The sequence below is a fragment of the Cucurbita pepo genome, chromosome 5, assembly GCF_057944985.1.
Source record: "Cucurbita pepo subsp. pepo isolate OVF chromosome 5, ASM5794498v1, whole genome shotgun sequence".
Lineage (NCBI taxonomy): Eukaryota > Viridiplantae > Streptophyta > Magnoliopsida > Cucurbitales > Cucurbitaceae > Cucurbita > Cucurbita pepo.
Window position 1 is genome coordinate 1917144 of NC_141802.1, and position 22086 is coordinate 1939229.

At 35.5% G+C, this 22086-nt stretch overlaps 2 protein-coding genes, 26 non-coding genes and 2 pseudogenes across 29 annotated transcripts; 2 read left to right on the forward strand and 28 right to left on the reverse strand.

The window, feature by feature from the left end:
* Positions 1–1082: 1082 nt before the first annotated feature.
* LOC111794771 (glycosyl hydrolase 5 family protein pseudogene) lies at positions 1083–2662 on the reverse strand (annotated as a pseudogene).
* A 2177-nt stretch (positions 2663–4839) lies between these two features.
* LOC111794714 (glycosyl hydrolase 5 family protein pseudogene) lies at positions 4840–6577 on the reverse strand (annotated as a pseudogene). Its single transcript, XR_015421098.1, has 3 exons — positions 6009–6577; positions 5332–5929; positions 4840–5258 (listed from the first exon to the last, which is right to left on the reverse strand). The product of XR_015421098.1 is annotated as a glycosyl hydrolase 5 family protein pseudogene (transcript).
* Positions 6578–7546: 969 nt separating this feature from the next.
* On the forward strand, positions 7547–9728 carry LOC111795768 (reticulon-like protein B2). Its single transcript, XM_023678341.2, has 5 exons — positions 7547–7961; positions 8568–8748; positions 8832–8973; positions 9109–9178; positions 9273–9728. The coding sequence occupies exons 1-5, from the start codon at positions 7745–7747 to the stop codon at positions 9440–9442; spliced, it is 780 nt and encodes a 259-aa protein (XP_023534109.2). The 5' UTR covers positions 7547–7744; the 3' UTR covers positions 9443–9728.
* Positions 9729–10432: 704 nt separating this feature from the next.
* Positions 10433–10504, reverse strand: TRNAG-UCC (transfer RNA glycine (anticodon UCC)). The gene has a single exon. It is a non-coding gene; the product is annotated as a tRNA-Gly (tRNA).
* Positions 10505–10954: 450 nt separating this feature from the next.
* Positions 10955–11026, reverse strand: TRNAE-UUC (transfer RNA glutamic acid (anticodon UUC)). The gene has a single exon. It is a non-coding gene; the product is annotated as a tRNA-Glu (tRNA).
* Positions 11027–11141: 115 nt separating this feature from the next.
* TRNAG-UCC (transfer RNA glycine (anticodon UCC)) lies at positions 11142–11213 on the reverse strand. The gene has a single exon. It is a non-coding gene; the product is annotated as a tRNA-Gly (tRNA).
* Positions 11214–11533: 320 nt separating this feature from the next.
* TRNAG-UCC (transfer RNA glycine (anticodon UCC)) lies at positions 11534–11605 on the reverse strand. The gene has a single exon. It is a non-coding gene; the product is annotated as a tRNA-Gly (tRNA).
* Positions 11606–11704: 99 nt separating this feature from the next.
* Positions 11705–11776, reverse strand: TRNAG-UCC (transfer RNA glycine (anticodon UCC)). Its single transcript has one exon. It is a non-coding gene; the product is annotated as a tRNA-Gly (tRNA).
* A 151-nt stretch (positions 11777–11927) lies between these two features.
* Positions 11928–11999, reverse strand: TRNAG-UCC (transfer RNA glycine (anticodon UCC)). The gene has a single exon. It is a non-coding gene; the product is annotated as a tRNA-Gly (tRNA).
* A 101-nt stretch (positions 12000–12100) lies between these two features.
* On the reverse strand, positions 12101–12172 carry TRNAG-UCC (transfer RNA glycine (anticodon UCC)). Its single transcript has one exon. It is a non-coding gene; the product is annotated as a tRNA-Gly (tRNA).
* A 317-nt stretch (positions 12173–12489) lies between these two features.
* On the reverse strand, positions 12490–12561 carry TRNAG-UCC (transfer RNA glycine (anticodon UCC)). Its single transcript has one exon. It is a non-coding gene; the product is annotated as a tRNA-Gly (tRNA).
* Positions 12562–13063: 502 nt separating this feature from the next.
* TRNAG-UCC (transfer RNA glycine (anticodon UCC)) lies at positions 13064–13135 on the reverse strand. Its single transcript has one exon. It is a non-coding gene; the product is annotated as a tRNA-Gly (tRNA).
* Positions 13136–13265: 130 nt separating this feature from the next.
* TRNAG-UCC (transfer RNA glycine (anticodon UCC)) lies at positions 13266–13337 on the reverse strand. The gene has a single exon. It is a non-coding gene; the product is annotated as a tRNA-Gly (tRNA).
* Positions 13338–13436: 99 nt separating this feature from the next.
* TRNAG-UCC (transfer RNA glycine (anticodon UCC)) lies at positions 13437–13508 on the reverse strand. The gene has a single exon. It is a non-coding gene; the product is annotated as a tRNA-Gly (tRNA).
* A 127-nt stretch (positions 13509–13635) lies between these two features.
* TRNAG-UCC (transfer RNA glycine (anticodon UCC)) lies at positions 13636–13707 on the reverse strand. The gene has a single exon. It is a non-coding gene; the product is annotated as a tRNA-Gly (tRNA).
* Positions 13708–13807: 100 nt separating this feature from the next.
* Positions 13808–13879, reverse strand: TRNAG-UCC (transfer RNA glycine (anticodon UCC)). The gene has a single exon. It is a non-coding gene; the product is annotated as a tRNA-Gly (tRNA).
* A 130-nt stretch (positions 13880–14009) lies between these two features.
* Positions 14010–14081, reverse strand: TRNAG-UCC (transfer RNA glycine (anticodon UCC)). The gene has a single exon. It is a non-coding gene; the product is annotated as a tRNA-Gly (tRNA).
* Positions 14082–14199: 118 nt separating this feature from the next.
* TRNAG-UCC (transfer RNA glycine (anticodon UCC)) lies at positions 14200–14271 on the reverse strand. The gene has a single exon. It is a non-coding gene; the product is annotated as a tRNA-Gly (tRNA).
* Positions 14272–14388: 117 nt separating this feature from the next.
* Positions 14389–14460, reverse strand: TRNAG-UCC (transfer RNA glycine (anticodon UCC)). The gene has a single exon. It is a non-coding gene; the product is annotated as a tRNA-Gly (tRNA).
* Positions 14461–14590: 130 nt separating this feature from the next.
* On the reverse strand, positions 14591–14662 carry TRNAG-UCC (transfer RNA glycine (anticodon UCC)). Its single transcript has one exon. It is a non-coding gene; the product is annotated as a tRNA-Gly (tRNA).
* A 106-nt stretch (positions 14663–14768) lies between these two features.
* On the reverse strand, positions 14769–14840 carry TRNAG-UCC (transfer RNA glycine (anticodon UCC)). Its single transcript has one exon. It is a non-coding gene; the product is annotated as a tRNA-Gly (tRNA).
* Positions 14841–14984: 144 nt separating this feature from the next.
* TRNAG-UCC (transfer RNA glycine (anticodon UCC)) lies at positions 14985–15056 on the reverse strand. The gene has a single exon. It is a non-coding gene; the product is annotated as a tRNA-Gly (tRNA).
* A 99-nt stretch (positions 15057–15155) lies between these two features.
* On the reverse strand, positions 15156–15227 carry TRNAG-UCC (transfer RNA glycine (anticodon UCC)). Its single transcript has one exon. It is a non-coding gene; the product is annotated as a tRNA-Gly (tRNA).
* A 151-nt stretch (positions 15228–15378) lies between these two features.
* TRNAG-UCC (transfer RNA glycine (anticodon UCC)) lies at positions 15379–15450 on the reverse strand. The gene has a single exon. It is a non-coding gene; the product is annotated as a tRNA-Gly (tRNA).
* Positions 15451–15551: 101 nt separating this feature from the next.
* Positions 15552–15623, reverse strand: TRNAG-UCC (transfer RNA glycine (anticodon UCC)). Its single transcript has one exon. It is a non-coding gene; the product is annotated as a tRNA-Gly (tRNA).
* Positions 15624–15933: 310 nt separating this feature from the next.
* Positions 15934–16005, reverse strand: TRNAG-UCC (transfer RNA glycine (anticodon UCC)). The gene has a single exon. It is a non-coding gene; the product is annotated as a tRNA-Gly (tRNA).
* Positions 16006–16318: 313 nt separating this feature from the next.
* TRNAG-UCC (transfer RNA glycine (anticodon UCC)) lies at positions 16319–16390 on the reverse strand. Its single transcript has one exon. It is a non-coding gene; the product is annotated as a tRNA-Gly (tRNA).
* A 128-nt stretch (positions 16391–16518) lies between these two features.
* Positions 16519–16590, reverse strand: TRNAG-UCC (transfer RNA glycine (anticodon UCC)). Its single transcript has one exon. It is a non-coding gene; the product is annotated as a tRNA-Gly (tRNA).
* A 126-nt stretch (positions 16591–16716) lies between these two features.
* Positions 16717–16788, reverse strand: TRNAG-UCC (transfer RNA glycine (anticodon UCC)). Its single transcript has one exon. It is a non-coding gene; the product is annotated as a tRNA-Gly (tRNA).
* A 1743-nt stretch (positions 16789–18531) lies between these two features.
* On the forward strand, positions 18532–21995 carry LOC111785521 (aluminum-activated malate transporter 9). Its single transcript, XM_087124017.1, has 6 exons — positions 18532–18934; positions 19036–19176; positions 19953–20222; positions 20292–20440; positions 20522–20668; positions 21280–21995. The coding sequence occupies exons 1-6, from the start codon at positions 18649–18651 to the stop codon at positions 21904–21906; spliced, it is 1620 nt and encodes a 539-aa protein (XP_086980143.1). The 5' UTR covers positions 18532–18648; the 3' UTR covers positions 21907–21995.
* The last annotated feature ends 91 nt before the right edge of the window (positions 21996–22086 follow it).

Below are 22086 nucleotides of genomic sequence, written 5' to 3' on the forward strand. Positions count from 1 at the left end.
CTTTAGATTTTCTTTTGGATTTTATGTTTATGTTATCTACTAGCATTTTTTTTTTTTTTTTTTTTTTTTTTTTTTTTTTTTTTTCGTTATACTTTTTATCTCATAGGAGATCCATTATGCTTTTTATCTCATAGGAGATCCATCTCACATCAATAACTCACCCCTAGCCTAGTGCCTATAGGTAGTTTTAGACAGGTATCTTTTGAATTAGATAATATGGCTCGTAATTCTTTTGAATTAGATAGTATGGCTCGTAATAATCTATCTTCGGGGGCATACGATGATTCTTTCGCCATCTGAGCATTTGCTAAAATATAGAATAAGGATATAGAAACAAGAACCAATTCCAACGCCTTATTAAATAATAGTATCCCTTCCTAAAATAAGACCTGATCCCAACAAGCATGTATCGGTCAAGGCAAATCCATTATATGTAGTAAAAAAAGAGATAAAAAAAATTAAATGTTTTATGTTTTTCATGACCTTATTGATCTGACCAGAACAAAAAAAGGATAATCTGTTTCGGTTTTTCATAACCTTATTGATCTGATCAGAAAAAAAAGAAAGGATAATCAATGGAACGTTTTTCATAACCTTATTGATCTGATCAGAAAAAAAAAGAAAGGATAATCAATGGAACCCCATCTCACTGTAGTCGGGCTTCGAGCCCTATCTCGATCGCCCATTGAGCTTCACAAGAATTTAGATTTAAATTACAAACATCAAAATTATCAAAAAAAAAAAAAAAAAAAAAAAAAAAAAAAAACTATTCATTAAACTTAGATTGAGCTTAAAAAGCTCTCCACATGATTTTTTTTTTTTTTTTTTTTTTTAATTAGGCCTAAACATTTTGTAAATATCCATTTTCATTTTTTTTTTCTTGGCATCTATTTTATCGTTCATTTAAATAATGACAGGAAAAGCTTTGGTACGTGAAAAGATCATTGAGATTATTGATCAATACGATTTGAGAACAAAATCGACAACTCAAAGATACTCTTAACCTAATCCCTACAAAATTCCAAATCCGACATAGACACTAAAACCGAATTCTAAATTCCTAATAAAAATGAACAAATAAACTAAGCAACATTGGTTGGAACAAGCTTGAACCATTGACTCTTAGGATCATCCATGCAACTTTCCGCGTCTAGACAAATACATTTCTTCACAACAATTGAAGTTTCAGATTCCTTCTCCAAGCAAAAACTGTCTTCGCCAACTTTTGTGGACAATTGGAGCTTTGCTTTGGAAGCCACCGTCCAATTGTATTCGTCACCGGAGCAGTCGGTGGATACGATTGGCGATTTGCCATCTCCAGCAAACTTCAAACACTGCCCGTTTGACAACAACTTCATCGGACTTGCATCTCCACTATGGTTCCATTGGGTTGGAGTGGCACAATCGCCAAGTTCAATTCCTCCTTTGCCGTCGGATTTGACACATTGCCCAGATACGGGATGTAGCATTATGTATGACATTGGTGCATTAGAATTTAGATCTGCAAAAATAAGAGCTTTAGTTTCAAATTCTAACCAAAGAAATATATAAATGCATGATGTGTTAAAATTAACCTTGATTCACTCTCTTGATAAGTTGAAGCATCTGTTTAAGTTTTGGGTTACGATCTTTAGTCCAAGAGTGATCCATAACACCAAAACTTTCATCAGGATCTTCATGACCCTGTCTATACATATAACTTCCTTGGAACGCCCACAAGGCCCAATCAATATCCTTCTCCGCAATTCGAGCCAAAAAGCAGCTCATGAACCGATTCTCAGCCTCGTTGCCCCCTGATTGATCATACCCAAATTCACTAATGAACAAAGGATATGGATTCTTCATGTCCACCACGAACCCAGCTTCCCGTTCAAACTTCTCCATGATTTCGTTGCATATTATGTTTAATGGCTTTTTCACAAATTTGCTTTCGTTATCCCCACTAAACGAGTAGAGATGTGCTTCCAACACTACTTTGTTCTGAAAGGTATAGCCTAATGGCCTTTTCTTTAGTTGACTTAAATCATTGCCATAGTTTAATCCAGAAATGATTATGAGAAGATTTTGGTTTATTCTATGGATTAGTTGGCTTCCTCTTCTCATGTAATAACACCAAGCATCATTGTTTGTAAATGGCCCTCGAAGCTCGTTTCTTAGACTCATTCCTACCACCTTTTACAAAGAAAAAGAGAAAATTAGAATACGATATAAATATTATAGAAATATTCTCGTTAAAATGCATAAAACTCACATGTGGATTACAAGTGAATTGCGCAGCAACAAATGACAAGCCTTGAAACCATTCATTAGGGTTGAAATTGCGATCTCCAAAGAAACCATTGCCATCATCGAGAGAGCAGCACCATCTCGGCTGACTAATATGGTTATCTAAAATAACCATGATGCCTTCCGAGCCCAAACAATTAATAACGGTTTGAAACGCCTTAGCAACCGTCATTTTCAATATCTCAGGGTTGTGCTTTGCAACTCCACTCTTAACATCAGCAATATCTAGACCATCTAAGACATCACCAACACACTCATATGCATAACGAGTAAACATATGAACAGACCAAGTCAATCGAACACAATTGAATTGGCGACTAGAGATCTCAGACGCCAACTCTTTCAATGGACGCTTATCGAGTCCTTGAGCAACCATGGACTGTGTATGCGATACCAAATTGACACAACTTAACTTCACACGATCTCCTGTTCGAGCATCTATAATCCATCTTCCACTAGTGGAGAGAGGCAAGGATTGAGAAAAGGCGAACAAAGAAAAAAGGATTAAAGATATTAGAGAGAGTGAATTTGCCATTGTGGGAAGATAGAAGTGAGAAGTACGAGGAATGAAGTGGTAAGAAGGTTGTATTTATAGGGAGTAGAAAGAGAAGGTCGGAGGGTTGTTTTATTTAATTTTATTTATTTATTTACTTTCTATTTATAGTTTGAGTTGAAGGTAACGGTTTCAAAAATTGACATTAACTTCTCATATATAAATTTTCAAAATGAATATATTAATAGAAACTTGGAAATAATATAATTTAAGATTTGAATAATTTTTAATTAATTAATTCAGATGGCAAAAACTAATAAGTATATAAGTTATAATTTTAGTTTATTTGAGAGATCGAGTATTTATCCACTCAGATACATTAGCTAAGTTTATATTCACTTGATTGTAAGTTATTTAGTGGAAACATATTTGTGGAAAGAGAAGGAATTTGTTGTTTTAATTAGAACACATACCCTAAGCACATCCACTTCGTCAAATGACCAAACTACCCTCTTCTTTCGTAAATTACTAAATTACACTCACCTTTTATTATGATAACTAGGGTTGTACACGATTTGGTATATCCATAGCAAATGACCAAACTACCAAATTACACTCATCTTTCATCATGGTAACTCGGGTTGTACACGATTTGGCACATCTACTTCAGCAAATGACTAAACTACCCTCACCTTGTCGTGGTAACTAGGGATGTAGGTTTAGTTTTCTTTTTTTTTTTTTTTCTTTTTTTTTTTTTTTTGTTGCTAAGTTTATTATTATTATTATTTAAAAAAATGCTTTTAGCTTTATAATTCAATAATAACTTATTATCATCCCTATTCCAATTTAAATACCAAACCAAAATCCACTTTTTATTACCACCGAAGAGAACTAAATTTGTAGAAAAAAAATTGGTTCGATTTCAAGCTTACTCTTTAGATTTTCTTTCTGATTTTATGTTTATGTTATCTACTAGCTGTTTCTTTTTTAATTTTTTTTCGTTATACTTTTTATCTCATAGGAGATCCATTATGCTTTTTACCTCATAGGAGATCCATCTCACATCAATAACTCACCCCTAGCCTAGTGCCTATAGGTAGTTTTAGACAGGTATCTTTTGAATTAGATAATATGGCTCGTAATTCTTTTGAATTAGATAGTATGGCTCGTAATAATCTATCTTCGGGGGCATACGATGATTCTTTCGCCATCTGAGCGTTTGCTAAAATATAGAATAAGGATATAGAAACAAGAACCAATTCCAACGCCTTATTAAATAATAGTATCCCTTCCTAAAATAAGACCTGATCCCAACAAGCATGTATCGGTCAAGGCAAATCCATTATATGTAGTAAAAAAAGAGATAAAAAAATTTAAATGTTTTATGTTTTTCATGACCTTATTGATCTGACCAGAACAAAAAAAGGATAATCTGTTTCGGTTTTTCATAACCTTATTGATCTGATCAGAAAAAAAAGAAAGGATAATCAATGGAACGAAAGGATAATCAATGGAACGTTTTTCATAACCTTATTGATCTGATCAGAAAAAAAAGAAAGGATAATCAATGAAACCCCATCTCACTGTAGTCGGGCTTCGAGCCCTATCTCGATCGCCCATTGAGCTTTACAAGAATTTAGATTTAAATACAAACATCAAAATTATCAAAAAAAAAAAAAAAAAAAAAAAAAAAAAAAAAAAAAAAAAAAAAAAACTATTCATTAAACTTAGATTGAGCTTAAAAAGCTCTCCACATGATTTTTTTTTTTTTTTTTTTTTTTTTTTTTTTTTTTTTTTTTTTTTTAATTAGGCCTAAAACACTAACATTTTGTAAATATCCATTTTCATTTTTTTTTTCTTGGCATCTATTTTATCGTTCATTTAAATAATGACAGGAAAAGCTTTGGTACGTGAAAAGATCATTGAGATTATTGATCAATACGATTTGAGAACAAAATCGACAACTCAAAGATACTCTTAACCTAATCCCTACAAAATTCCAAATCCGACATAGACACTAAAACCGAATTCTAAATTCCTAATAAAAACGAACAAATAAACTAAGCAATATTGGTTGGAACAAGCTTGAACCATTGACTCTGAGGATCATCCATGCAACTCTCCGCGTCTAGACAAATACATTTCTTCACAACAATTGAAGTTTCAGATTCCTTCTCCAAGCAAAAACTGTCTTCCCCAACTTTTGTGGACAATTGGAGCTTTGCTTTGGAAGCCACCGTCCAATTGTATTCGTCACCGGAGCAGTCGGTGGATATGATTGGCGATTTGCCATCTCCAGCAGACTTCAAACACTGCCCGTTTGACAACAACTTCATCGGACTTGCATCTCCACTATGGTTCCATTGGGTTGGAGTGGCACAATCGCCAAGTTCAATTCCTCCTTTGCCGTCGGATTTGACACATTGCCCAGATACGGGATGTAGCATTATGTATGACATTGGTGCATTAGAATTTAGATCTGCAGAAATAAGAGCTTTAGTTTCAAATTCTAACCAAAGAAATATATAAATGCATGATGTGTTAAAATTAACCTTGATTCACTCTCTTGATAAGTTGAAGCATCTGTTTAAGTTTTGGGTTACGATCTTTAGTCCAAGAGTGATCCATAACACCAAAACTTTCATCAGGATCTTCATGACCCTGTCTATACATATAACTTCCTTGGAACGCCCACAAGGCCCAATCAATATCCTTCTCCGCAATTCGAGCCAAAAAGCAGCTCATGAACCGATTCTCAGCCTCGTTGCCCCCTGATTGATCATACCCAAATTCACTAATGAACAAAGGATATGGATTCTTCATGTCCACCACAAACCCAGCTTCCCGTTCAAACTTCTCCATGATTTCGTTGCATATTATGTTTAATGGCTTCTTCACAAATTTGCTTTCGTTATCCCCACTAAACGAGTAGAGATGTGCTTCCAACACTACTTTGTTCTGAAAGGTATAGCCTAATGGCCTTTTCTTTAGTTGACTTAAATCATTGCCATAGTTTAATCCAGAAATGATTATGAGAAGATTTTGGTTTATTCTATGGATTAGTTGGCTTCCTCTTCTCATGTAATAACACCAAGCATCATTGTTTGTAAATGGCCCTCGAAGCTCGTTTCTTAGACTCATTCCTACCACCTTTTACAAAGAAAAAGAGAAAATTAGAACACGATATAAATATTATAGAAATATTCCCGTTAAAATGCATAAAACTCACATGTGGATTACAAGTGAATTGCGCAGCAACAAATGACAAGCCTTGAAACCATTCATTAGGGTTGAAATTGCGATCTCCAAAGAAACCATTGCCATCATCGAGAGAGCAGCACCATCTCGGCTGACTAATATGGTTATCTAAAATAACCATGATGCCTTCCGAGCCCAAACAATTAATAACGGTTTGAAACGCCTTAGCAACCGTCATTTTCAATATCTCAGGGTTGTGCTTTGCAACTCCACTCTTGACATCAGCAATATCTAGACCATCTAAAACATCACCAACACACTCATATGCATAACGAGTAAACATATGAACAGACCAAGTCAATCGAACGCAATTGAATTGGCGACTAGAGATCTCAGACACCAACTCTTTCAATGGACGCTTATCGAGTCCTTGAGCAACCATGGACTGTGTATGCGATACCAAATTGACACAACTCAACTTCACACGATCTCCTGTTCGAGCATCTATAATCCATCTTCCACTAGTGGAGAGAGGCAAGGATTGAGAAAAGGCAAACAAAGAAAAAAAGATTAAAGAAATTAGAGAGAGTGAGTTTGCCATTGTGGTTAAAGTACGAGGAATAAAGGGGTATGAAGTGATCTATTTATAGAGAGTAGAAAGAGAATTTGAAGAAGATATGTTATACTATTTTTTGTTTTATTTTTTTTTTTTACATTCATAATTTTTTTGGATTTGAAAACCAATTTTATAGCATTTTTCAGTTTTGATTTTATTTATTTTTCTTTGCTTTCTATTTATAGTTTGTGCGACATTTGAAATGAAGCCCACTAGTGAGCTACAATTTCTTTCTAGACAACGTATGAGCTGTCTCAAATCTTTAAGACATGCATTATTTTTATTATAAGTCTTTCTAGGTCTGTATCAATTATATATAGGTGTGCATACGACTGAAATTTCACCAAAAAGAACTTGATTACTATTTCAAGTTAATTTCAAACTTCATATCGAATGCTGTAATGAAATACATTGATCTAATTAAATATTGGTCGAACGAATGACGAACATCTAATCCTGTATGGTAATTATTATTATTTGGGTGTGAGAATTCAACCATTAATTTATAAACTAATATATGAATTAAAAACTAAAATGTCTCTATTCTATTATGTTAAAATAATATTTGTTTGTAGTTAAAATCAAAGACCTTCAAAACCAATTAAAAAAAATAATTTTTAAAAAAGAAAATAGGAGAGTTTTGGATCCTTGTTAGAAAAAGAATCATGAACGTCAGTACAAACCACGTGGCAGCAGATAAAAACAAGGAAGGAGATTTAATTTAATAAATAAAAAAGGGTCGAGTTAGCGTGGTGGAAGTCACGTGGCGAGCCTTGTGGTTTGAATTTTGTACGTGATTCTTTTCATTAAAAAATAATAATAAAAAGCGTGACGTGTTCGAATCGCAATGGATTTCTTAATGGAGTCTTCTTTGTGGCTATCAACGCAAAACCTAAAAATGAAATGATGGTGGGGCTCTAAATCTGGCCCGCCCTGGTTTTCAACGGCTCAGATTCTTCTTCTAGATTCATCCATTATTCATTGACACACAGCAACGGAATCACACCCTGCTCTGGGTTTGTGGATTTAGCGGAACACGGACAAAAAAGGGGTTTTCAGTTTTCGTTTTGATCCGTTTTTTCTCACTTCCTGAACGGTTGCAAGTGATTTTTGGGATCTGTTGTAGCTTGTTCTTGGTGATTCTGGCAGCCATGACGGAGCATCACGAGCACGAGCACGAGCACGAGCATGAGGAGCCCAAAGCCGAGTCGTTGATTGACAAGATTGCCGAGAAGATTCACGCTCATGATTCCTCTTCTTCCGATTCCGAGGATGATAAGGGGAGTGCTTCTGCTACTATCAAATCTAAGATTTATCGCCTCTTCGGCAGGGAAAGACCCGTCCACAAGGTTTTTGGTGGTGGGAAACGTAAGTAATTCTCATTATTTTGTTTTCAGAGTTTGCTCTCATCTCCTTCTTATGGTGGAAATTATGTGACTGGTTTTCGTGTTTCGATTTCAGTGTCTCGGTTTGATTTGTTTACTTCTAAGTGGATTTACTGTTTGAAGAAATTTCTGGATGTTGAATTCGGATTATCTTTGAATTTCTTCTTTTTCTATTGAAATTATTTGCTTTCGTAGTGGATCGGATATCTCACGGAGGAACTTTCAGTTGAGTTTCATAGATCTAGATCTGTTTACAGTTCTGGCTTAGGCTTTTAAGTCGATCCTGTTTCATTCTCCAATACTTGTTCTTCAATGCTCTATTTCTTGGATTTTCAATTTCGGGATGCGAGATTGGAAGATATTATCTTTTGCTTGATTTCTTTAGCATGGTGTCATTGTTCTTTTACAAAATTGAACTACGAACTTCAAACCATTCGAGAATTGTCAAGTATTAATCCTCTTCCTGTTCCATGGTAGCACAAAAATCACTCTGGGTTAAGAAAATTTTGATGTTATACAAAGTCGTTTTTCGTTGATGTATCTCATTATCATTGTTTTCCCTCTTTTTATTCCAATCTCTTCTCTACAGCGGCTGATATCTTCCTGTGGAGAAACAAAAAGGTCTCCGGTGGAGTTCTAGGAGGAGCCACAGTTGCATGGATTTTGTTTGAGCTGCTTGAGTATCACTTTCTGACCTTGATTTGCCACATTTTGATGGCTGCTCTGGCAGTAGTGTTTTTGTGGTCTAATGCTTCTTTCTTCATTAACAAGTATGTTTTTCTAGCTTGCCATTCAATTCATCTTTTGAATGTTTGCTTAGCCGCTGTCTATTGCTGACACCTTTTCCGCACAGGTCTCTGCCACACATCCCTCAAGTTCACATTCCAGAGGGGCCAGTTAAAGAGATTGCCTCTGCTTTGAGAGTTGAAATCAATAGGGCCATCGCTGTGTTGAGAGAAATTGCATCAGGAAGAGATCTGAAGAGCTTTCTTTCTGTATGTTAACTTCTACCTCTTGGAATCTTGTTCATAAAGGCAGTTTCTAGCTTTAAGAAACCATCTCATGAAAATTAAGCTTATGTTATACGATTTTATCTTAAGAACTCATACTCTCATAATTTTGTTTATTAGGCAATTGCTGGTTTGTGGGTTCTGTCCATTGTAGGAAGTTGGTTCAACTTCCTTACCCTGCTATATATTGGTGAGGAAGTTGTTACTTAATTAGTTGTGAATGCTCATTAGTCTTGTCAATTTTAGTGACTTTTGCTTTTGTTGTGCAATCAAATATGTAACAGGAATTATTTTGCTCTTCACTGTGCCTGTGTTCTACGAGAAATACGACGACAAGGTCGATGCGTATGCAGAGAAGGCAATGGCAGAGCTGAAGAAGCAGTATGCAGTGTTTGATGCGAAAGTGTTGTCTAAAATCCCAAGAGGACCACTGAAGGACAAGAAGATTGCTTGAGGAGGCGATGTCGGGAGTGTTGTGGTGGTAGCAGGTCATGTTTTTTATCAAACTCTATGAACTTGGTAGGCTTTTTGTCGTTGGCGTTCTGAAGTTTCATCCATGAAAGAATCTGTTTTTTAGTTGTGTTCTCATCAGTGGGGTTGGCAATGTGGACTAATTTGTGGATTGCTGATAATACACATGATTTTGGTACACTGTTTAATGGCCCTGTTTTATATGTTAAAGCCTTAGTGAAGCACAATTTGATAGGTTTGATTGATGATATAAAGTGAGTGTTTCATTCTGGTTGGGCTATTAGTGATGTGATGTGCAGGGATAAGAATGTTGTGAGATCTTCTCATGGATCCTTCATTCTACAAGCATTTCATAATTTTGTTGTTGTTGTTGTTTTTTTTTTTTTTTTTTTTTTTTTGTATTATTATAATTTTAATTTTTTTTATGGAATACTAATGGATGATTTAGTTATTAAGACAATTCTTGTTGTTTCAAATATTTTATGGAACTTTTTAATATCTATGCAATGCTTTTAATATTTATAAAAAATAAAGGTCAAAATACTCTTTATTTTGTCCGTGTACTTTTGAATTTGATCGATATCAATGTACATTTAATAAATATTAAAATTTTGCTGATAAATTTTTCATTTAATGCTTTTGCCGGGAGACTATTATCCTAATCGTTGGACTACGACGCTATTGGAAGGCAAGCTGATGTAATGCATTTGCCGAGATTTAACAAAAAAAAAAAAGAAGCCAAGCTCTGATGTAATGCATTTGCCGAGCTTTAACAAAAAAAAAAAAAAAAGGAATTATTTTGTAAAAGTAATGCGTTTGCCGGGAGTCAAACCCGGGTCTATTGCTTGGAAGGAAATTATCCTAACCGTTGGACTTCAAACGCCGTTGTAAGCTAAGCTGATGTAATGCGTTTGCCGAGCTTTAAGAAAAAAAAAAAAGGAGAAACGAAAAAAGAATTATTTTGTAAAAGTAATGCGTTTGCCGGGAGTCAAACCCGTGTCTATTGCTTGGAAGGCAATTATCCTAACCGTTGGACTACAAGCGCTGTTAAAAGCCAAGTTGATGTAATGCGTTTGCCGAGCTTTAAGAAAAAAAAAAGAAAAAAATGAATTATTTTGTAAAAGTAGGGCGTTTGCCAGGAGTCGAACCCGGGTCTATTGCTTGGAAGGCAATTATCCTAACCGTTGGAATACAAGCGCTGTTGGAAGCCAAGCTGATGTAATGCGTTTGCCGAGCTTTAAGAAAAAAAAAAAGAGAGAAAAAAATGGATTATTTTGTAAAAGTAATGCATTTGTCGAGAGTCGAACCCAGTTCTATTGCTTGGAAGGCAATTATCCTAACCGTTAGACTACAAACGCTGGTGGAAGCCAAACTGATGTAGTGCATTTGCGGAGTTTAACACAAAAAAAAAAATAAAAATAAAAAAAATAATAATAATAAATAATAATATTAATAATAATAGGAGAAAAAAAAAGGAATTATTTTGTAAAAGTGATGCGTTTGCCGGGAGTCAAACCCGGGTCTATTGCTTGAAAGGCAATAATCCTAACCGTTGAACTACAAACGCTGGTGGAAGCCAAACTGATGTAGTGCATTTGCGGTGCTTTAACACAAAATAATAATAATAATAATAATATTAAAATAATAGGAGAAAAAAAAAAGGAATTATTTTGTAAAAGTGATGCGTTTGCCGGGAGTCAAACCCGGGTCTATTGCTTGGAAGGCAATTATCCTAACCGTTGGACTACAAACGCTAGTGAAAGCCAAGATAATGTAGTGCATTTGTCGAGCTTTAACAAAAAAAAAAAAAATAATAATAATAAAATAAAATAAAATAAAGAGAAAAAAAAAGGAATTATTTTGTAAAAGTAATGCGTTTGCCAGGAGTCAAACTCGGGTCTATTGCTTGGAAGGCAATTATCCTAACCGTTGAACTACAAACGCTGGTGGAAGCCAAACTGATGTAGTGCATTTGCGGTGCTTTAACACAAAATAATAATAATAATAATAATAATAATAATAATAATATTAAAATAATAGGAGAAAAAAAAAAGGAATTATTTTGTAAAAGTGATGCGTTTGCCGGGAGTCGAACCCGGGTCTATTGCTTGGAAGGCAATTATCCTAACCGTTGGACTACAAACGCTGGTGGAAGTCAAGATAATGTAGTTCATTTGTCGAGCTTTAACAAAAAAAATAAAATAAAATAAAGAGGAAAAAAAAAGGAATTATTTTGTAAAAATAATGCGTTTGCCGGGAGTCGAACCAGGGTCTATTGCTTGGAAGGCAATTAACCTAACCGTTGGACTACAAACGCTGGTGGAAGCCAAACTGATGTAGTGCATTTGCGGAGGTTTAACACAAAAAAAAAAAAAAAATAAAAAAAAATAATAATAATAATAATAATAAATAATAAATAATATTATTAATAATAGGAGAAAAAAAAAGGAATTATTTTGTAAAAGTGATGCGTTTGCCGGGAGTCGAACCCGGGTCTATTGCTTGGAAGGCAATTATCCTAACCGTTGGACTACAAACGCTGCTGGAAGCCAAGATAATGTAGTGCATTTGTCGAGCTTTAACAAAAAAAAATAAAAATAAAATAAAGAGGAAAAAAAAAGGAATTATTTTGTAAAAGTAATGCGTTTGCCGGGAGTCAAACCCGGGTCTATTGCTTGGAAGGCAATTATCCTAACCGTTGGACTACAAACACTGGTGGAAGACAAACTGATGTAGTGCATTAGCGGTGCTTTAACACAAAAAAAAAATAATAATAAATAATAATAATAATAATAATAAATAATAATAGGAGAAATAAAAAGGAATTATTTGTAAAATGATGCGTTTGCCGAGAGTCGAACCTGGGTCTATTGCTTGGAAGGCAATTATCCTAACCGTTGGACTACAAACGTTGGTGAAAGCCAAGATAATGTACTGCATTTGTCAAGCTTTAACAAAAAAAATAAAATAAAATAAAATAAAATAAAATAAAATAAAGAGAAACAAAAAGGAATTATTTTGTAAAAGTAATGCGTTTGCCGGGAGTCGAACCCGGGTCTATTGCTTGGAAGGCAATTATCCTAACCGTTGGACTACAAACGCTGGTGGAAGACAAATTGATGTAGTGCATTAGCGGTGCTTTAACACAAAAAAATAAATAAATAATAATAAATAATAATAATAATAATAATAAATAATAATAGGAGAAATAAAAAGGAATTATTTGTAAAATGATGCGTTTGCCGAGAGTCGAACCTGGGTCTATTGCTTGGAAGGCAATTATCCTAACTGTTGGACTACAAACGCTGGTGAAAGCCAAGATAATGTACTGCATTTGTCGAGCTTTAACAAAAAAAATAAAATAAAATAAAATAAAATAAAGAGAAACAAAAAGGAATTATTTTGTAAAAGTGATGCGTTTGCAAGGAGTCAAACACGGGTCTATTGCTTGGAAGGCAATTATCCTAACCGTTGGACTACAAACGCTGCTGTAAGCCAAGATAATGTAGTGCATTTGTCGAGCTTTAACAAAAAAAAAAAAAATAATAATAATAAAATAAAATAAAATAAAGAGAAAAAAAAAGGAATTATTTTGTAAAAGTAATGCGTTTGCCAGGAGTCAAACCCGGGTCTATTGCTTGGAAGGCAATTATCCTAACCGTTGAACTACAAACGCTGGTGGAAGCCAAACTGATGTAGTGCATTTGCGGTGCTTTAACACAAAATAATAATAATAATAATAATAATAATAATAATAATATTAAAATAATAGGAGAAAAAAAAAAGGAATTATTTTGTAAAAGTGATGCGTTTGCCGGGAGTCGAACCCGGGTCTATTGCTTGGAAGGCAATTATCCTAACCGTTGGACTACAAACGCTGGTGGAAGTCAAGATAATGTAGTTCATTTGTCGAGCTTTAACAAAAAAAATAAAATAAAATAAAGAGGAAAAAAAAAGGAATTATTTTGTAAAAATAATGCGTTTGCCGGGAGTCGAACCAGGGTCTATTGCTTGGAAGGCAATTAACCTAACCGTTGGACTACAAACGCTGGTGGAAGCCAAACTGATGTAGTGCATTTGCGGTGCTTTAACACAAAATAATAATAATAATAATAAATAATAAATAATATTAATAATAATAGGAGAAAAAAAAAATGAATTATTTTGTAAAAGTGATGCGTTTGCCGGGAGTCGAACCCGGGTCTATTGCTTGGAAGGCAATTATCCTAACCGTTGGACTACAAACGCTGCTGGAAGCCAAGATAATGTAGTGCATTTGTCGAGCTTTAACAAAAAAAAATAAAAATAAAATAAAGAGGAAAAAAAAGGAATTATTTTGTAAAAGTAATGCGTTTGCCGGGAGTCGAACCCAGGTCTATTGCTTGGAAGGCAATTATCCTAACCGTTGGACTACAAACGCTGGTGGGAGACAAACTGATGTAGTGCATTAGCGATGCTTTAACAAAAAAAAAAAATAATAATAATAAATAATAATAATAATAATAATAAATAATAATAGGAGAAATAAAAAGGAATTATTTGTAAAATGATGCGTTTGCCGAGAGTCGAACCTGGGTCTATTGCTTGGAAGGCAATTATCCTAACCGTTGGACTACAAACGCTGGTGAAAGCCAAGATAATGTACTGCATTTGTCGAGCTTTAACAAAAAAAATAAAATAAAATAAAATAAAATAAAATAAAATAAAGAGAAACAAAAAGGAATTATTTTGTAAAAGTGATGCGTTTGCCAGGAGTCGAACCCGGGTCTATTGCTTGGAAGGCAATTATCCTAACCGTTGGACTACAAACGCTGCTGTAAGCCAAGATAATGTAGTGCATTTGTCGAGCTTTAACAAAAAAAAAAAAATAATAATAATAAAATAAAATAAAATAAAGAGAAAAAAAAAGGAATTATTTTGTAAAAGTAATGCGTTTGCCAGGAGTCAAACCCGGGTCTATTGCTTGGAAGGCAATTATCCTAACCGTTGAACTACAAACGCTGGTGGAAGCCAAACTGATGTAGTGCATTTGCGGTGCTTTAACACAAAATAATAATAATAATAATAATAATAATAATAATAATATTAAAATAATAGGAGAAAAAAAAAAGGAATTATTTTGTAAAAGTGATGCGTTTGCCGAGAGTCGAACCCGGGTCTATTGCTTGGAAGGCAATTATCCTAACCGTTGGACTACAAACGCTAGTGAAAGCCAAGATAATGTAGTGCATTTGTCGAGCTTTAACAAAAAAAAAAAAATAATAAATAAATAAAGAGGAAAAAAAAAAGGAATTATTTTGTAAAAGTAATGCGTTTGCTGGGAGTCGAACCCGGGTCTATTGCTTGGAAGGCAATTATCCTAACCGTTGGACTACAAAAGCTGGTGGAAGCCAAACTGATGTAGTGCATTTGCGGAGCTTTAACAAAAAAAAATAAATAAATAAAATAATAATAATAATAATAATAATAATAAATAATATTAATAATAATAGGAGAAAAAAAAAAGAATTATTTTGTAAAAGTGATACTTTTGCCGGGAGTCGAACCCGGGTCTATTGCTTGGAAGGCAATTATCCTAACCGTTGGACTACAAACGCTGGTGGAAGTCAAGATAATGTAGTTCATTTGTCGAGCTTTAACAAAAAAAATAAAATAAAATAAAGAGGAAAAAAAAAGGAATTATTTTGTAAAAATAATGCGTTTGCCGGGAGTCGAACCAGGGTCTATTGCTTGGAAGGCAATTAACCTAACCGTTGGACTACAAACGCTGGTGGAAGCCAAACTGATGTAGTGCATTTGCGGAGGTTTAACACAAAAAAAAAAATAAAATAAAAAAAAATAATAATAATAATAATAATAAATAATAAATAATATTATTAATAATAGGAGAAAAAAAAAGGAATTATTTTGTAAAAGTGATGCGTTTGCCGGGAGTCGAACCCGGGTCTATTGCTTGGAAGGCAATTATCCTAACCGTTGGACTACAAACGCTGCTGGAAGCCAAGATAATGTAGTGCATTTGTCGAGCTTTAACAAAAAAAAATAAAAATAAAATAAAGAGGAAAAAAAAAGGAATTATTTTGTAAAAGTAATGCGTTTGCCGGGAGTCAAACCCGGGTCTATTGCTTGGAAGGCAATTATCCTAACCGTTGGACTACAAACACTGGTGGAAGACAAACTGATGTAGTGCATTAGCGGTGCTTTAACACAAAAAAAAAATAATAATAAATAATAATAATAATAATAATAATAGGAGAAATAAAAAGGAATTATTTGTAAAATGATGCGTTTGCCGAGAGTCGAACCTGGGTCTATTGCTTGGAAGGCAATTATCCTAACCGTTGGACTACAAACGTTGGTGAAAGCCAAGATAATGTACTGCATTTGTCAAGCTTTAACAAAAAAAATAAAATAAAATAAAATAAAATAAAATAAAATAAAGAGAAACAAAAAGGAATTATTTTGTAAAAGTAATGCGTTTGCCGGGAGTCGAACCCGGGTCTATTGCTTGGAAGGCAATTATCCTAACCGTTGGACTACAAACGCTGCTGGAAGCCAAGATAATGTAGTGCATTTGTCGAGCTTTAACAAAAAAAATAAAAATAAAATAAAGAGGAAAAAAAAAGGAATTATTTTGTAAAAGTAATGCGTTTGCCAGGAGTCAAACCCGAGTCTATTGCTTGGAAGGCAATTATCCTAACCGTTGGACTACAAACACTGGTGGAAGCCAAACTGATGTAGTGCATTTGCGTAGGTTTAACACAAAAAAAAAAAAAATAATAATAATAATAATAATATTAATAAATAATAATATTAATAATAGTAGGAGAAAAAAAAAAGAATTATTTTGTAAAAGTGATGCATTTGCCGGGAGTCGAACCCGGGTCTATTGCTTGGAAGGCAATTAACCTAACCGTTGGACTACAAACGCTGGTGGAAGCCAAACTGATGTAGTGCATTTGCGGTGCTTTAACACAAAATAAAAAAAAAAAAAAAAAAAAAAAAAAATAATAATAATAATAATAGGAGAAATAGAAAGGAATTATTTTGTAAAAGTGATGCGTTTGCCGGGAGTCTAACCCGGGTCTATTGCTTGGAAGGCAATTATCCTAACCGTTGGACTACAAACGCTGTTGGAAGCCAAGCTAATATAGTGCATTTGCCGAGCTTTAACACAAAAAAAAAATAATAATAATAAATAAAATAATAATAATAATAATAGGAAAAAAAAAAAAGGAATTATTTTGTAAAAAGTGATGCATTTGCCGGGAGTCGAACCCGGGTCTATTGCTTGGAAGGCAATTATCCTAACCGTTGGACTACAAACGCTGTTGGAAGCCAAGCTGATGTATTGCGTTTACCGAGCTTTAAGAAAAAAAAAAGAATTATTTTGCAAAATTAATGCATTTGCCTGGAGTCAAACCCGCTTAGAAGGCAACTATCCTTTAGAAGCCAAGGTGATGTAATGCGTTTGCAGAACTTTAAGAAAAAAAGAACTTGAGTCTATTGTTTGGAAGGCAATTATCTAACCATTGGACTAAGGTAAGTTGATGGGATTCATTTGCCAAGCTTTAATGAGAAAATAGGATGAAAAAAAAAAGGAATTATTTTGCAAAATTAATGCATTTGCCAAGAGTCAAACCCGAGTCTATTGCTTGAAAGGCAATTATTCTAACCATTGGACTAGAAATGCCGTTAGAAAACAAGCTAATATAATGCATTTGCCAAACTTTAACGAAAAAATAAGGAATTATTTTGCAAGAGTAATTATTGACCGAGAGTCAAACTTGAATCTATTACTTGGAAGGCGATTATCATATGAAAAGCAACCATCTTCCTCATTTGCTATCATAGCCTAATAGCCTCATATTTGAGAATTTACATGTGAGGTAGAGCACGTTAATAATTTACCCGAATATATGCCAAGTTAGGAATTTTATACATAGTCTTGCTTTTAACCTAAATAAAATTGATATTGATGAGCATATAGAATATATGTCCCTTAGTTCAAAGAATATATTCCACTGCACTTTACATAATGTTCATGTATTAAGGTAATCAAGAACAGTTTCAACAAAGATCTTGAGCTAGACTTGTGAAACCCCTTCCATCCCTAATTTCTCTCTGAAAACAAAATATCCCAAAAGCATCGATTCTCAAAGATATGAACGAAAAGAATGTAAATCCAAAGCATAAAACGAACATAAACCCAAAGATTATGTATTTGTGTAGAAATGGGATCCAAAACAAATAATATCTGATATGAAAGGGATTAGTTTGGTGGCTATTCTTTTTTATGTATTATTTTGGCGTACTTGTTCTATTCTTTATATTCTTTATATTCTTTGGGAATAAGATCATCTAACGGTGAATGGAGGGGAGAATAGTGTTTGTCAATAAGTATTCCCATGCTTCCCTAGCTGCCTACATGCCAATAGCTAGGTTAAATTACGTGTTTTGTTTCTTGACTTTTAAAAGAGTATAAAATCGTAATCGTATTCATTTACAAAATTAAGCGTTTTAGATTTCGACGTGACAAAATCTCATTACATTATACCCTTTCCCCCACCAACCAGCATGACATCACTCTCTCATCTTCCTCATCTTTGACGAGGACTTGCAAGAAGTGAGTAGAATAAATTCTGTCATTGTGAGGGAAAGATGAGTCGAGGGAATGGATCTAGGCTATCCTACGTCGATTGGAGAAGTGAACAAAATATTTTTTATAAGAGTGTAAAACTATAAGGTTGATATCAATACGTAAGGGGCCAAAGTGGATAATATTAGCTAACGGTGAGCTTAAACTATTACAGTTACCATTTCTAATAGATAAAATGGCTCGTCTTCAAGATTTTTGTCTAAGCCATGCACATGCAATAATATAGCATGAAAACTTAGATTCTAATTCTCCATATTTGCTGCATTATTGAGTTTTTAGGCATCTTCTTATCATCTCATATTCATTACTTCTCCAATTTACCTTCAATTATTAGTATTATTATTATTATTATTATTATTATTCTCTCTTATAAATCAATATCCTTTTTCTGACAAAACATACAATCTTCCTCTACATGCCATCACAAACAATAACTTGTCTTCCCACTTTCTTATGCCCTTTAAATTTCCACACAAACCCTCCTAAGATATTGTACTAAGAAAGACGGCTGTTATTGCTAGACGTCGAGAATGAATGGCAAAACAGGCAATATCGTTATAGACATCGATTTCTCGACAAAACCCGAACCTCTAGGGGAGAAAGCTGGAAACTTGGCAGCTTCATGTAAAGCTTCAATAGGGAGTGTTTTGGGGTTTTGCAAAGAAGACAGAAACCGAGTTTTATTCTCATTGAAAGTTGGGTTGGCTGTTGTTTTAGTGTCTTTGCTTATACTTTTTCGAGCACCTTACGATGTGTTTGGCACTAATATCATTTGGGCTATCATCACTGTGGCCATCATGTTCGAATATACAGTTGGTTTGTAGCTATCCATAAACCCCACGTTTTGTTTTTGATGATTTTAATGCATATTATGTTATAATGGTAATGAAGTTTTTGGGGGGTTTTGTTGTCAAAAGGAGCAACTTTCAACCGTGGTTTCAATAGGGCGCTCGGAAGCTTGCTTGCTGGAATCTTGGCCATTGCTGTTGCCCAACTTGCTCTACGCACAGGCCCTATTGCAGAACCCATTATCATTGGCATTACCATTTTCCTAGTTGGTAACTTTCTCACCAAAGTTTACGTCTTTAATGTTTAAATTATAAGTGTAACGGTCTATCTAAGCACCCGCTAGCAGATATATTGTTCTTTCTGGGTTTTCCCTTTCGGGCTTCCCCTCAAAGTTTTTAAAACGTGTCAGTTAAGCAGAGGTTTTTACATGCTTATAAAGAGTGTTTCGTTCTCCTTCCCAATCGATGTGGGATTTCAGAATCCACTCCCCTTTGGGACCCAGCATCCTCGCCGACACTCGTTACTTTCTCCAATCGATGTAGATCCCATCCAAGTCTACCCCCTTCGGGACTCAACGTCCTTGCTGATACATCGCCTCATGCCACTCCCTTCAGGGCTTAGCCTCCTCGTTGGCACATCGCCTCATGTCCACCCGTTCAGGGCTTAGCCTCCTCGCTGACACATCGCCCTATGTCTGTGGGATCTCACAATCCACTCCCCTTTGAGGCCCAGTGTCTTTCTCTAATAGGTGTGGGATCCATCCAAATCCACTCCCTTCGGGCCCAATGTCCTTGCTGGCACATTGCCTCATGTCCACCTCCTTCAAGGCTTAGCCTTTCACTGGCACATCGCCCGGTGTCTAGCTCTGGTACCATTTGTACTAGCTCAAGCGTAGATATTTTCCTTTTTGGACTTTCCCTTGGGCCTCCTTAAAACACGTCTGTTAAGGAGAGTTTTTCACACTCCTGTAAAGGATGTTTCGTTCGATTCCATAACGGACGTAGAATCTCACAATATATAAATAATGTGAAAGTGTGTTGAACAGGAAGTGTGACATCATTCATGAAGCTATGGCCATCGCTAGTTCCATACGAGTATGGGTTCAGAGTTATACTTTTCACATACTGCTTGATAGTTGTTTCTGGTTATCGAATGGGGAACCCACTGAGAACTGCCATGGATCGCCTCTACTCCATCGCCATCGGAGGATTCGTTGCAGTGTTAGTGAACGTCCTCGTTTTCCCCATCTGGGCTGGCGAGCAGCTGCACAAGGACCTCGTCGCCACCTTCAACTCCCTCGCTGATTCCCTCCAAGGTTCGAACTTTTGGTTCAACTTTTAACATTCTCTCATTTACTTCAAAAACAATGTTACAAATTTGGCAGAATGTGTGAACAAGTATTTAGAAGACGAGGGGTCAGTACACAACATTGGGCAACAGCTTCCCAAGGCTGTAATGGATGAATTTCCTGACGAACCAGCTTATAAGAAGTGCAAAGCCACCTTGAACTCCTCTGCAAAGTTTGAGGCTTTGGTACGCTAAAATTTACCCTTTTTCTTCTTATGAACACTATCATTCTTAATTTCTAATCCAATGGAAATGACCATTTTTTAGGCCACATCCGCGAAATGGGAGCCGCCACACGGCAGATTCAGGCACTTCTTTTATCCATGGGCGGAGTATGTTAAAGTTGGAGCTGTTTTGAGATATTGTGCTTATGAAATTATGGCTCTTCATGGTGTTCTTCACTCTCCAATCCAGGTCATCCTCTTAGCTTCATCTCTTGTTCCAAGTCTTGTGGGTGTTTTTAGTATGAAATTTAGAAGGAAAAAATTGAAGGTTATTTGCTTTGACCCGTTACGTATCGTATCGCCGTCAGTATCACAGTTTTGAAACGCATCTGCTAAAGAGAGTTTCTACATCCTTATAAAAAATGTTTCGTTCCCTCTCCAACCGATGTGGAATATCACAATCCACCCTCCTTAGGGACCAGTGTCCTCGCTGGCACATACCATTTGTAACCGCCAAAGTCCACCGCTAATGGATATTCAACCGATGTGGAATCTCCAATCCACCCTCCTTGGGGGCCAGTGTCCTTGCTGGCACATACCATTTGTAACCGCCAAAGTCCACCGCTAATGGATATTCAACCGATGTGGAATCTCACAATCCACCCTCCTTGGGGGCCAGTGTCCTCGATGACACATACCATTTGTAACCGTCAAAGTTCACCGCTAATGAATATTGTCCATTTTGGCCTATTACGCATCGCCGTCAACCTCACAGTTTTAAAATGTGTCTGATCTTAGACAAAATTCAATTTTATATTCAATAGATTCATTTTATATCTCTATCTTACTGAACTTTTGTAGGCTCCATATAAGCTCAGAATCACATTCAAATCCGAGATCCAAGAAACAGCAAACCAAGCAGCGGAGCTGTTGAGAAGTTTGGGCAAAGACATCAACAACATGCAACAATCCCTCAAAATATATCTCCTAAAGAATGTTCATACTGCAGCAGACAAGCTGCAACAAGCCCTTCACACTCACTCTTATCCCCTCACTCCCACTTGTGACTCCCTAGACCTCTCTTCCAAGCTTCAGTCCAAGCTCTCGACTGCCTCGTCGAACAGCCTCTATGATCTTCCAAGCTTGTTAGCTGAGATCAACGGCAATGGCCCGGAGAGGAGTTTAAACCAGCAGAATAGTCATGGTGTGGCTACAGGGACTCAGGCAGAGGCTTGTGTTGAGTTAGTGAGGAAGCAGTCGAGAAGGCAGCATTCATGGCCATTGAGGGAAATGGATGTTTTCGACGATGGTGGGGGTGTTCCCGTCGAGTATTTACAGAGGATGAGGAAGCAAGAGAGTACTGCAGCCATGTCACTGGCTAACTTTACTTCCTTGCTCATCGAGTTCGTGGCTAGGCTCGACTATTTGGTCGAAACCGTGGATGAGCTTTCTAAGATGGCCAAGTTCAAAGATAAAATCATTAGCTGAAGCTCATCAACAGAGATATTGATATGTAACGGAAGCCATGTGGTTTCCATCAATAGAAAATTGTTACCCTTTGTTCCTTTCCTCTGCAATTCCCTTCTAATTTGTAAAGGCATAATCCTTTGGGACCCTAAATTTTCCTTCCACAAAATGCAAGAAAGAGTAATGAACAAAAGAAGAAAA

Bases quoted from the DNA above. Each gene is read 5' to 3' on its own strand.
- LOC111795768 (XM_023678341.2), top strand. From the start codon at position 7,745: ATGACGGAGCATCACGAGCACGAGCACGAGCACGAGCATGAGGAGCCC. The intron at 8,749-8,831 runs GTATGTTTTTCT...TTTTCCGCACAG, and splicing joins GCTTCTTTCTTCATTAACAA to GTCTCTGCCACACATCCCTC. The intron at 8,974-9,108 runs GTATGTTAACTT...TTTGTTTATTAG, and splicing joins ATCTGAAGAGCTTTCTTTCT to GCAATTGCTGGTTTGTGGGT.
- LOC111785521 (XM_087124017.1), top strand. From the start codon at position 18,649: ATGAATGGCAAAACAGGCAATATCGTTATAGACATCGATTTCTCGACA. The intron at 20,441-20,521 runs GTACGCTAAAAT...ACCATTTTTTAG, and splicing joins CTGCAAAGTTTGAGGCTTTG to GCCACATCCGCGAAATGGGA. The intron at 20,669-21,279 runs GTCATCCTCTTA...GAACTTTTGTAG, and splicing joins TTCTTCACTCTCCAATCCAG to GCTCCATATAAGCTCAGAAT.